Source organism: Puntigrus tetrazona, unplaced genomic scaffold (assembly GCF_018831695.1).
Source record: "Puntigrus tetrazona isolate hp1 unplaced genomic scaffold, ASM1883169v1 S000000683, whole genome shotgun sequence".
In the NCBI taxonomy this organism is placed as follows: Eukaryota; Metazoa; Chordata; class Actinopteri; order Cypriniformes; family Cyprinidae; genus Puntigrus; species Puntigrus tetrazona.
In genome coordinates this window covers 13,744-26,180 of record NW_025048297.1, presented here as the reverse complement: position 1 = coordinate 26,180, position 12,437 = coordinate 13,744, and the positions used below count along the sequence as shown (strand labels likewise).

The 12,437-nt window shown below is 42.3% G+C and overlaps 1 protein-coding gene across 2 annotated transcripts in view; it reads right to left on the bottom strand.

Moving 5' to 3' along the window:
• Positions 1–12,037, bottom strand: part of LOC122334906 (kinesin-like protein KIF6) — a 51,711-nt gene extending 39,674 nt beyond the window's left edge. For both annotated transcript variants that reach the window (XR_006248837.1, XM_043232791.1), the window contains exons 1-3: positions 10,817–12,037; positions 10,010–10,065; positions 2,103–2,153 (exon numbers count right to left, since the gene is read on the bottom strand). Coding sequence is in view for 1 of the 2 variants with exons in the window: in XM_043232791.1 (XP_043088726.1) it covers positions 2,103–2,153; positions 10,010–10,065; positions 10,817–10,971 (262 nt within the window). In the remaining variant the exon portion in view is untranslated. The remainder of the gene's footprint in view (positions 1–2,102; positions 2,154–10,009; positions 10,066–10,816) is intronic.
• Positions 12,038–12,437: the final 400 nt, after the last annotated feature.

Genomic DNA, 12,437 nt, shown 5'->3' with positions numbered 1-12,437 from the left:
GCTCTTCACTTTGTTGAAAGCCGCCCGTTTCCTCGCCGTCTCTGTGCTAAAGTCCTCATACATTTTGATCTTGTGATCCTTGTAAGAGAGGTCTCTCTGCGCTTTAGCCCATGTCATGACCGAATCTTTGATGATGTAACGATGAAATCTGACAATCAGCGGTCGTGGAGGTTCGCCCGCGCGAGGTTTGGGTCGGAGGCTGCGATGTGCGCGATCCAACTCAGGTGGTTCTGCTAGACAGTCGCCAAGAAGTTCAGAAAACAGGTTAGTCGCAAACTCCCTTGCATTCCTTCCTTCAATACCCTCCGAAGGCCAATGATTCGTATATTTTGGCGCTTCGAGCGAGAGATCAGATCTTCTATGCTAGCCTTAAGCGCCGTATTCTCTTTTTCCATGATTGTCATCTTCGTTTGAAGAGTGCTGACATTATGTTCGAGTCGAGTTAACTGGTCGCTGTGCTCCGATAGGCCCGCTTCCATCTCACTGATCGTAGCTGCTTGCGTTGTCAGGGTCGCACCTATCGATTCAATTGAAGACCGGATTGGTTCCAGAGAGCTGTTTAGAAGTGTAACGAATTCTCTAGTCATGTCCTTTCTGAACCTTTCGAGCTCCTTGACTAGAGATTCGGTTGTAAGTTGCGGGGATGCGGATCCGCTATCTGCCATTTTGCTGCTTTCTTGACAAGTCTGTGCATGTTGAGTTTTGCCGCCTGTCCTCGTTGATTTACTCATTTTACGATTATTTCGACGATGTAAAGTTTCACAAGTATAAAAACTTTCCAATCTGCTGTTAAAATCAGGTGTATTCTGATGAGATTACATGAAATAACGCGGAGCGTACACACGCGTGGCGTCTCAACCCCTCATTATCAAACCGGAAGTCCTGACTGAAGTTTAACATCAACACTACTGTTTGCTTAATGCTGAATTTTGCTTGTATTATGGTCCCTGTCACGGTCGTGGTTTCGCAGGAGAGAGCAATCAAGAAGCAAAATAAACTTAAACAGATTTAATCCAAAATGGGCAAAATAATAATAATTACAGACAGGCAGAACAAAAACCACGTATGGACATTGTATGGACACTGACGATTGGACAAACACACAAGACTTAAATATACGACGTAATAGACTAAACTAACAAGGAGCAGGTGAAGATAATTACACAATTAACACGAAGGGAAGGTAGGGCACAGAGAGCACAAGGCATGAGACTTGAGGCGGTGCTGGCTGGGCAGACACTGGAGAGAGCGCTCGTGGCGCGGGCAATGGAACTGGATGGAGCGCACAGAGCACAGGCGCTGGAACTGGACGGAGCGCACAGGGCGCGGGCACCGGAACTGGATGGAGCGTACTGCGGTGCAAGGGGCCCTCTTGGAATTGTTACATCTTTTATTATTACCTTATTAAAATTGTTCCGTTTATTAGCGTACAAGCCAAAGAGCCGCAGGGCCCTCTTCTTTTTCGCCAGATTATGTGATATTATTATTAGGGTATTATTACTATTATATATTACCAAAGCTGCTATAAGACATATTGTTTTTGTTAGTGTTCTTCTTATTATTAGGGACCAATAATAAAACCAAAGGTTTGTCACAAAAATTATCCCTCAAAAATCAACAGAATTGTCCCAAATCACATACTTATGCACCATTCTACATATGTCATTTTGTAATATAATTAGTGTGAGTTATAAAAAAGTGCAATTACAATACCCTGTTGTCACACCCATGGACTTGGTGCTTGTAAATATGAGAACATGGCAATACTGCAAGACAGTGCTCTCTAAAGCAGCCTCTCAAGCATAAACAAAAAAGTAGCATTTCTATCACTGATCCCAAATAGCTAAATTCTTCTTCACTCCCACAAGACACCAAAATGTTGCTATGGTTACAAATAAATGCTGCTGTTCCATAAACACACAGAACTATAATTTACAGGACTCACTACCATATAAATATGTTGTCGCTCCTTAAACTTGCATCATGAATGTGGCCTATCTTTAAATGAGTAGGATAAGAATGTATTAAGAAAAAGGGATGCAAAAATAAATGGTTAATGCTTAAATTTAGGTTTTTTTGTAAGTATTTTGGAAGTTACTAACCTTGGGCTGCTATTTGCTTTCGTCTAATTTTCAGCTGGGACTTCAGTTCATCTGGAAATGAGGGAAAAACTTATAACTAAAAACCCTTATATTGTTGAACAGGTGGTTAACATTCTTTGACAGTGTTACAAGGGTCACATTCAATATGTTACAGCATGGTTGCAGCAGTTTCAATTTATTATTACATTTATTTATACAACTAAAAAGGAAAAGTGAAAAGAAACTCAAAAGCAGACCACTACGTGATTTACTGCTTTCCATTGGCATTACAACTGAAAACAATAGAGCTTATGATAAAGGATGGGATGCAGAGCATAAAAATAACAGACAACAAGAATATTGCAAGCTATGGGCTAAAAGGTATAGATAGGTTTTAAACTCTCTCTACAATCCTCTCATTGCTGGAAAAAAATAATGTATCAATTCAGAATTTAAACTATGTTATTAATAAAAGTCACAGGGCAACGTTGACAAGTTCTTTTGCTTCTGGATCTGTAACCTGCGCAATCTCAGATATGTAAGCAGTAAACAACTGTCACAAATCTGGCCCATTGCTTTCCAACTGATTAACACCAGACTTTTACGCTATAACCTGGACTACATTTCCTATCATACAATAACACTCATTGTACACACATCTGCGACCAGTCTCACACATTATTTAACACCCACTCAGTTCCTGCTCAGATCGCAGAGTATTTTCTAGTGCAGCTCTCTTAGTTAACACCTGATTCTCCTGAGGCTCCTGTCTGCATACTCTCGATTGCTCCTGTCTGCTGAGAGGTTTGTTTGTAGCTCCGCTTCCCTTTTCAATTTATCACCCTCTGTTCTTTAGCGCTCAAATATAATTTAGTTATCTACATGCCTCTGATACTATCAAACTAATCTAACAAATTTGACTGCTGTTTGTTCGCTCGTTTTAATCTAAAACCGTGCGGTGCGTTAATTGAACTTTAATTGAAGACAGAAATAATTTGAGGGATGTAGATACCGCTTTGGATGCGACTAGTTCAGTGAATCAGAGCCCCTGCAGTAGAGCAGCTGGGTGACCGTGAGGCGCACTAGTTGCATGTCACAACACCACTCTTCCGTTCCGTTCCGTTCCGAAACATTAAACAGGTTCTCACCACTCAGTGACGAGAAATCGTCTCAGGTTACTTGACTGTAACCCTGTTCCCTGAAAAAGCGGGAACGAGATGCTGCGCTGAATGCGCTAATGGGAGAACATCTTTTGTTCGACCGGTTGTTGAAGCATGTGTGTCAAACACGCCAAAGTTTGGCTTATATAACCTTGGTCAGGTGACGTCACCCGATCCCGAACACCTGGAGGTTATAAATAGATGTGACGCGGAAACATCCTCAGGTCAAATTTTTGTCTGAAAGGACGTCCAGTCACGCCCACAGTGCAGCATTGAGGCGCAGCATCTCGTTCCCGCTTTTTCAGGGAACAGGGTTACAGTCAAGTAACCCGAGACGTTCCCTATCAAAAGCTATTCTCGATGCTGCGCTGAATGCGCTAATGGGAACGAGAATACCAACGCCCGCGCCGCACTAGGAGTGTCTGGAGTGTGTGCGCGCAACACTGAAGAGGTCTCAGACATTACTCTGGGATGTCGACTCAAGGACATGCAAGCCCGGAGTAGCATGGACATCCAAACTATAAAATCTAACAAATGTGTGCGGAGAGGACCAACCTGCCCCATCACAGACTTGCTGCAAGGGCGCCTCTTGCTAAAGCCGTCGACGATGCAACCCCTCTGGTTGAAAGAGCTCTAACTCCTAGAAGCGAAGTTTGACCACGCGCCTTATAGGCTAGGGCAATAGCATCTCTCACCCAGTGTGACATAGTCTGTCTAGTGGCAGCCGCCCCACGGTTGCGGTCACCATAGCATACGAAAAGCTGCTCTGACTTACGCCACTGGCTAGTGCGGTGGACGTAAATCTGGAGAGCACGTACTGGACACAGTAAGTGAAGTTTCTCCTGCTCCGGTGTCATGAATGGTGGAGGGCAGAAGGCTTCAAGGACGACCAGATTTACAGTCGAGAATGGAACTTTCGGAAGATAACTAGAGTGAGGATGCAAAATAGCTTTTACCAGCCCAGGGGCAAAATCTAGGCAGGATGGCGAGACTGACAGAGCCTGCAAATCCCCAATTCTCTTCAGAGAAGTAATAGCTGTTAGAAAAACCATCTTTAGGGTCAGAAACCTGACAGGCGCTGACTCTAGTGGTTCAAAGGGGTGTCCACCAAGCCCTCAAGCACTATAGCTAGATCCCATGAAGGAACTGTCGCCTGGTGGGCGGCCTCAACCTATTAGCTCCTCGAATGAAGCGAACAACTAGAGGGTGTTTCCCTACGGAAGCCCCTTCAATCAGAGCATGGCAAGCCGAAATGGCGGCCACGTAAGTTCTGAGAGTATTAGGATGTGTGCCTGAGGACATTTTCTCTTGCAGAAACTCTAGCACTGAAACAATTTGGCAGTGAACTGGGTCTGCATGGTGTGTTGTACACCAACTTTTGAAGATGCGCTATTTCGTGGCATATGTTCTTCTAGTGGAGGGAGCCCTAGCGCTAAGAATAGTCTCTATTACATTGGCTGAAAGGCCAGCATCACTTAGTTGGTCCCTCTCAGGGGCCAGACGTGAAGATTCCAGAGCTCGGGACGGGGATGAAATATTGTCCCCTGTGCCTGAGAGAGAAGGTCCCTCCTCACCGGAATCGCCCACGGCGAGCCATCGAGGAGAGATATTAGATCTGAGAACCATATTCTGGTTGGCCAACGGGGTGCTATGAGTAAGAGGCGAGACCCCTGTTGAAAGACCTTGGCTAGGACTCCGGGGAGCAGAGCAATCGGAGGAAATGCATAAAGACGCATTCTGGGCCACACATGGGCCATCGCGTCCAGACCCAGGGGAGCTGGATGAGTCAGAGAGAAGTAGAGGGGACATTGTGCTGTCTCCTGTGAAGCAAAGAGGTCCACCTCCGCTTCATAAAATCTTTTTTCCAGATTTGACTGACTACTTCGGGGTGGAGTTTCCATTCCCCATGTGTCACAGCTTGTCTGGACAGCAAGTCTGCTCCCATGTTCATGTGCCCGGGAATATAAATCGCTCTGAGGGACAGGAACTTGTCCTGTGCCCAAAGCAGAACCTGCTGCGCTAGCTCGTTCAAGCGGCGCGACCGCAGTCCGCCCTGGCGATTTATGTAAGAGACTACTGCCGTGTTGTCCACCCGCACTAGGACATGGTAGCCTCTCAACTGCTGGAGGAAGTATTTCAGGGCCAGAAATACAGCCTTCATTTCGAGGCAATTGATGTGCTATTCGAGAAGATGACCTCTCCAGATCCCTTGGGCTGGACGGCCATCTAAGACCGCTCCCCAACCCATGAGGGATGCGTCTGTCGTTAGCATCTTGCGATGTGCGGGGTGACAATGCTAGGCCGAAAGGAAGAACCCGATACTGGTAAGCTTCGCCCCCGAAAGCGAACCTCAGGAAATTCCTGTGTTGTGGCAATATTTATATGTGAAAATATGAGTCCTTTAGATCGATTGTCACAAACCAATCGCCCGGTTGGATTTGAGAAACAATCCTTTTTATTGTTAACATCTTGAACTTGTATGTTCTGAGGTGATGGTTCAATCCTCGAAAGATCTAAAATCGGACGCAGCCCCCCATCTTTCTTGGGAACGAGAAAAAACAGACTGTCTGTCTAGTAGGGGAACATGTTCTATGGCCCCTTTGTCCAGCAGAGTTTGCAACTCCTGTATCAACAAATGCGCCCATTCCAGTTTCACAGAAGTGAAAATCACGCCGTTGAAACGCCGGAGGACGATATGTGAACTGAATCCTGTAGCCTCTTTCTATGGTCTTTTGGACCCATGGGAGATATTTGGCAGTAGCTTCCACGCTGCCAGCTTCTCTGAAAGGGCACTAATTTTTTTTTTTTTTCGTTTTGTTGGGGGGTCGGCGTCCTGAAACGTGGCAGGAGGCGACCGAACATCCAACGTTTCGTTGGAAACCGTTGCTCCCTGAAACAACAGTGGCGGCGGAGATTGAACAATGGCTTCCTGAGGGTGCCAGGAAGGAGCCTTTATTCTCTGTTGAATTTTTCGCGCTTCTCCCCGAGAGAGCACCCACGGTCCTGAGCGCACCAGTATCAAGGCTTCTTTTTCGCGGAGGCTCTCTCTTTGAGGCGGACTGTGAAGCGCGGCGAGCCGCACCCCAGTCTCTGAGGGGGTGCTCGGCTCGCCACGCTGTCCTTCTGTGCCTCACGCCTCAAAGGACCGGACCTGGTCGGGCCGGGTGGCACGGTGGTCCCGACTCTTGAGCACGGCGGGGAAGAAACCTCACAAACGCTTCCTCATAGCGTTTCGCCTCCCGAAACCTAGTGGCGACGGTATTAACTGTTAACAGTTAATACCATCGCCAAATAGGCCGGAAGGCGAGACAGGGGCATCAAGGAGGATGGCGCGGTCTTTGTCCCAGCTCTAAAAACGCCTCTTCAACTATGGACCCGCCTGTGCTCAAGTCCTTCAGCAGGTCAGCCTGATACGCCTGCAGAACCGCCATGGTGTGCAGGGAAGCACCAGCCTGACCCGCTGCCTGAAAAGCTTTCCCCACCAGCGAAGATGTCATACGGCACGGCTTGGTGGGGAGGGTCTGCTTTTTCAGGGACGATGAAGTCCCAGGGGAGAGATAGACCGCAAGCGTCTCTTCCACCTGGGGCATCATCGAGTAGCCCCGTGCCTTCGCATCCACGATAGTCGAATAAATTGACGTCGATGGCACGAAGACACGGGACGAATAAGGCTTACTCCACGAGTGCACCAACTCCTTGTGGAGATCGCCAAAGAAGGGGAGAGACCGTCGCTGAGGCCCCTCCCCCCTGCCACCCGACAGAAATCTGTCGTCTAGTTTCGAGCGCTTGGGGGTCTCTCGCTCCTGGGGCCAGTCTAGATTTAATCTTTCGACTGCGTGAGTTACCACCTCGAGTAGCTCCTCATACGATTTATTGTCGCGGGAGGAGCGCTCTGTTGTGGCACTTTCTGCTTCCCCAGAAGCAAGAGATGAAGTCTCCTCGGTCCGTTCAGAAGAAGCGCCGGGGCGTGATAGATATATACATGTTATCTCTGGGAGATATTATCAGGAGACATGGTATTAGCTTTCACTGCTATGCTGGTGATACTCAGATGTATATTTCAACACAGCCTGGTTGAGAATCTAGAAGAATGCACAATTGATATAAAAAACTGGATAATGAGTAACTTCTTAATGCTAAATTCTGAAAAAACGGAGGTGCTAATAATTGTACCTAAAAACCCCACATGTAACAATCTAGAACACAATCTAACACTTGATGGCTGCTCTGTTAATTCTTTATAATCAGTTAGGAACCTAGGTGGGCTGCTTGACAGCAATCTTTCCTTTGAAAACCAGGTTTCCAGCATCTGTTAAATGTGTAAAAATATATCCAAATTACGACCTATGCTTTCAACGTCTAATGCAGATATATTAATTCATGCATTTATGACCTCTAGGTTAGATTATTGTAATGCTTTATTGGGTGGTTGTTCTGCACGCCTGATAAACAAACTTCAGCTAGTCCAAAACACAGCAGCTAGAGTCCTTACTAGAACTAGGAAGTATGACCACATTAGCCCGGTTTCGTCAACACTGCACTGGCAACGGATAGATTTTAAAATCTTATTAATTACCTATAAAACCCTGAAAGGTTTAGCTCCTCAATACTTGAGCGAGCTTTTATCACATTATAGTCCTGCATGTCCGCTGCTTGCTCAAAACTCTGGCCATTTGATAATACCTAGAATATCAAAATCGACTGCGGGCGACAGATCATTTTTCTATCTAGCACCTAAACTCTGGAACAATCTCCCTAACTCTGTTCGGGAAGCAGACACACTCTGTCAGTTTAAATCTAGATTAAAGACATATCTTTTACCTAGCCTACACATAACTCATACACACTAATACACTTCTTATTCAAATCTGTTCAAATAAATTTTTAGGCTGCATTAATTAGATCAGCTGGAACCGGGAACACTACTCATAAAACATGATGTACTTGTGACATCGTAAAAAGAATGTCATCTACGCTAATATTAGTCTTGTTTTTTTCTTATTCTGTTTCTCAGTTTGTATCCAGACTAGATGGTGGATCAACACCCAGAGATTATGTTCATCAGAGATGAGAACACCTAGATGTGCACCTTGGACAGATCACCAGATGCTGATGCACACACACACACACACACACACACTCACTAAGTAATTTATACTCTGACACAACTGCGTTTAAAATTGAACTGGATGTTATGTGCTGGGCGTCCGGCCAGAGGACAACTGGCCCCAACTGTCTGGTTTCTCCCAAGGTTTTTTTGTTCTCCATTTTGTATAGATGGAGTTTTGGTTCCTACGTAACTTTTAGCGATTAGCGTTGAATTGAATACAAAAACCGCATTTGATAAATTGTTCAATCTCGTCATTATACATCCCTATCATTGTATTCTTCTACTTTATACTGTTCAGTGCTTTGATACAACCTGTGTTGTTAAAAGCGCAATATAAATGAAAATGATTGATTGATTGATTCTGATAATTAGCTCATTAGATATGAGCTCAGTGCATAAACTGTGTTCCAGTCAAAATGGCCCCAAAATGGTTCATTGCTTCCTACTCCTTGAGCAGGGGAAATCTGTTAAAGTTTATTTCATTTTGAAAAAAATCATTCATGGATTTGCACTGCACAACATATTCACACACGAATGAGTGTGACATCACATGCCACTGTTAAATTTGCATATTGCTTGCTTCAAAGGAATGTCTAAGTTCGAACGGGAATAATAGTAGAATATCCTGATGTTCACTTCGCAGTGCAACGTTCAAATAGAACAAACATTTGAAGCGATAAGAGAAACATACAAAATGTGCAGAACAGGGCACTGGTCTAGCATATATCACTGTGATCACAGTGTATATCACAGGCTTTTTACAGAGCCTGTTCTAGTTTTCTTAGTCTGGTCATAGTCTTGCCTAGCCTGTTTACCAGTGTTTAGATTCTTGCCTGTGCATCTTGGATTCATCTTTTGTCTTGCCATTTGGATGGTGTTTGCACCTTGTGTGGACTATTTTCTGTTAGTGAATTTTTTCTCTTTTCCTCACCTCCTAGATTACATTCACCATCGATTGGCCCATTGTTTGTTGGACTGCTCTTGTGATTTGCCCACAATATACCTGTTTTCCATTGTTTGACCCATGACTGCTTCATGACCACATCTTCAATAAAGCCTAACAGATGAATCTGAACACTTTCTCTGTTCAACGGTCACAGAACATGACACAGCCAAGGTGAGTAAAAAAAATGTAGTTCAGTCATGAAACTCTAGATGGCACAGACTGACAGGTTGGTAATGTAACTGACAATAGTTAGTCAAGTCAAGTGGCTTTTAAATGACTTGGCGCAAGCTGTTTCGTGCTGCATATGCAGACAATGAGCTTACTATCTTGCATTTATATGACTGGATAGTATTCACTTGAAATTCCTGCAGCAAGCCCTCAGAGTCTCTTTGAAATACTCCACTTTCCCCAGCTCCACGTGTATAGATCTGCTACAGATTTTATTTATTTATTTATTTTACGCTTTGTCCAAAACCCCTGCCCACCAGCTCATAAACTATAACGCAATACAAAGTTCCAAGAGTTTTTGTTAACAGGAAACGGGAAAAAGGGGGATTTCAAGATATCCTAGCAGTTAGGACCTCAGTTTATTGCATCAACTTAAGGATAGTGCTTTTTAATGTAACCATCACTACACTGGGGCATCAAGACCCACAAAGACCACACTACCGGTACGTACAAGTTGAATTTGAAGTTGAAAATGTTTACTTACTGACTCTGATCCTAATCTGGTTAACTTGCTCACCAAGGGTTTTTGCTTCAACAAACCTGCAAAATAAAATAGACTTAATACTTTTACATTTTGTAAAATACAAATTGCTGAATCTGAAAAAAAAATAAATAAAAAAAAAAATTATATATATATATATATATATTTTTTTTTAGTACTGTCCTAATTAAGATATTTCACAAAATAGATGTTTATATAAATTTTTCAAGACCAAACAAATGGCTCACCAACATACAGAGGCAACACAGAAAAGAGCTCTTTTACATTTGGCACCCATATTTCAGAAAGTAGAGACACTCTGTCAGTTTAAATGTAGATTAAAGACACATCTCTTTAACCTAGCTTACACATAAAATACTAATACGCTTCTATTATTCAGATTCGTTAACAGATTGTTAGGCTACATTAATTAGATCAGCCGGAACAGAGAACACTCCCCATAATGCACAATGTACTCGTTATATCTTAAAAAGAATGGCATCTAAGCTAATATTAGTCTATTTCTTTTTATTCAGTTTCTCAGGTTGTATCCAGATCTGATGGTGGATCACCATCAAATCTAAAATGTTTAAAAATTGAAATTGGGAAGATTGGGACATTTAAGATAACTGTAGATTTAAGATTAAATTTCTTTGTGTTAGCATTTAACATGTTATTATTTTTCCAAAAGGCTTTCAAAAAGTGGTGGGGACAAAATACATCTACATGTGTCCCATTTTGTACAACTAAAGATCTCAATAAATAATAATTATATCTATAACAAATAACAACACTGTAGCTCACACTGACCTTTGTTGCAAAACAGCTCTGTTGTTTTCAATTAGTAAACGATCTTCATGGTCTCTCAAAAAGATTTCAAATGCCTCTTGCTGACCCACAGATAATTTCATTTCTAAAAGAGAAAAGTGCATACTTGTTAAGAAACTGCATTCTACCAAGATCATTTAAAATTTAGGACTGAAACTCACAAAAACTGGGATTAAACTAAGTGTTTATTTGTTTGTTTTTGCAAATGCATACAGTATGTAATTGCAGTATTTAGTATGCAGTCTAAGGTGGTAACACTTTATTTCAAGGTGTCCACAATTAAGAGTAATTAACTACTTACTGTAAGTACTTAGTAGAAGTCATTGTACTTACGTTAAACAAAATGTACTTACCATGTAACCAAGTTATAGAACAGCCAGTATTTTTCAGTTATATATACATGTAATAGGCGATTACTGTTAGACATATATAATAGACTCACATCTACTTACATGTAACCAATTAGTACACATAAGCTACTTAAAGTGTATCAAGACCGTACTTGTGTACTTCATGTGTATCTATACTTTACACCTTATCCAGCTGCAGTTTGATTTAACCCACCATTAAACAGCTTAAATACACGTAATATTTTCTAATTAAATGAGATCTAAATTTTTATATTATTTTTTTCTACTTCACTATAGTAAAAACAATAACAACCTGGTCTCATAAAAATATTGTTTGAAAATTATGATTTATTAATCAAAACATTTGTGTAAAAAGGAATTAAAGGCATCTCATAAAGATTTGTTTACTGCCTCTAGTGTTCATTCCCTTTGGAAACTGCAGTGATATGAACTTGTTGATATTACTATGTGCCTCACTTAAAAGTGCACTAAGGTACATTTATGCCATGAGACCAGGTAGGACAATAAGGGTGGATACATAAGAGCTTTGTCTAAATCACTGCCTAGATTGCTGGAGTAAACATACACATCGCCATAACTAGCAAGGAACAGAGAGAAACTGAGACCTTAAGCAGAGAAAATTTCAGGAACGACCTACTGCCAAGCATATGTTGATTCAGTTCTGTAAGGGTCATGAAACCCCCTGTTTCAGCACTGGTTAGTTCTCACCACAGTTTTAAAATATGCTAAAAAAAATAGGCATGGTATGGTGCACTGTGGGGCAAAGGGAGAAAAGGGGAGACAGCTAACAGCTTCAGGTTCACACAGTTTAATTTCCCTCTTATCGACTTAAAAACAAATGCACAATTCGCCTCTCTTTCAAAAACATAAATATATACATATAATGTGCTATTACTCCTCTGATTACTTTTAAGTTATTTGTGTTATGCTCTCCTTAGGTAGAGCTACAGTGGATATAAAAAATCTAAACATCCCTGTTAAAATGGCAGGTTTCTGTGATGTTAAAAATTAGACCAAGATAATAATTTCACCTTTTCCACCTTTAAACCTGTGTAACTTAATTAAAAAAAAAAAACTGACATCTTTTAGATGGGGAAAGTAAAAAAAAACTAAAATAATGTGGTTGCATAATTGTGAACACCCTTAAACTATCAGTCTATCAGCATGACACATCTTGACTTGGCAATATTGGCCTACACTAAAAAAACTTTCAGATTGTGAGAGCTTCTCCT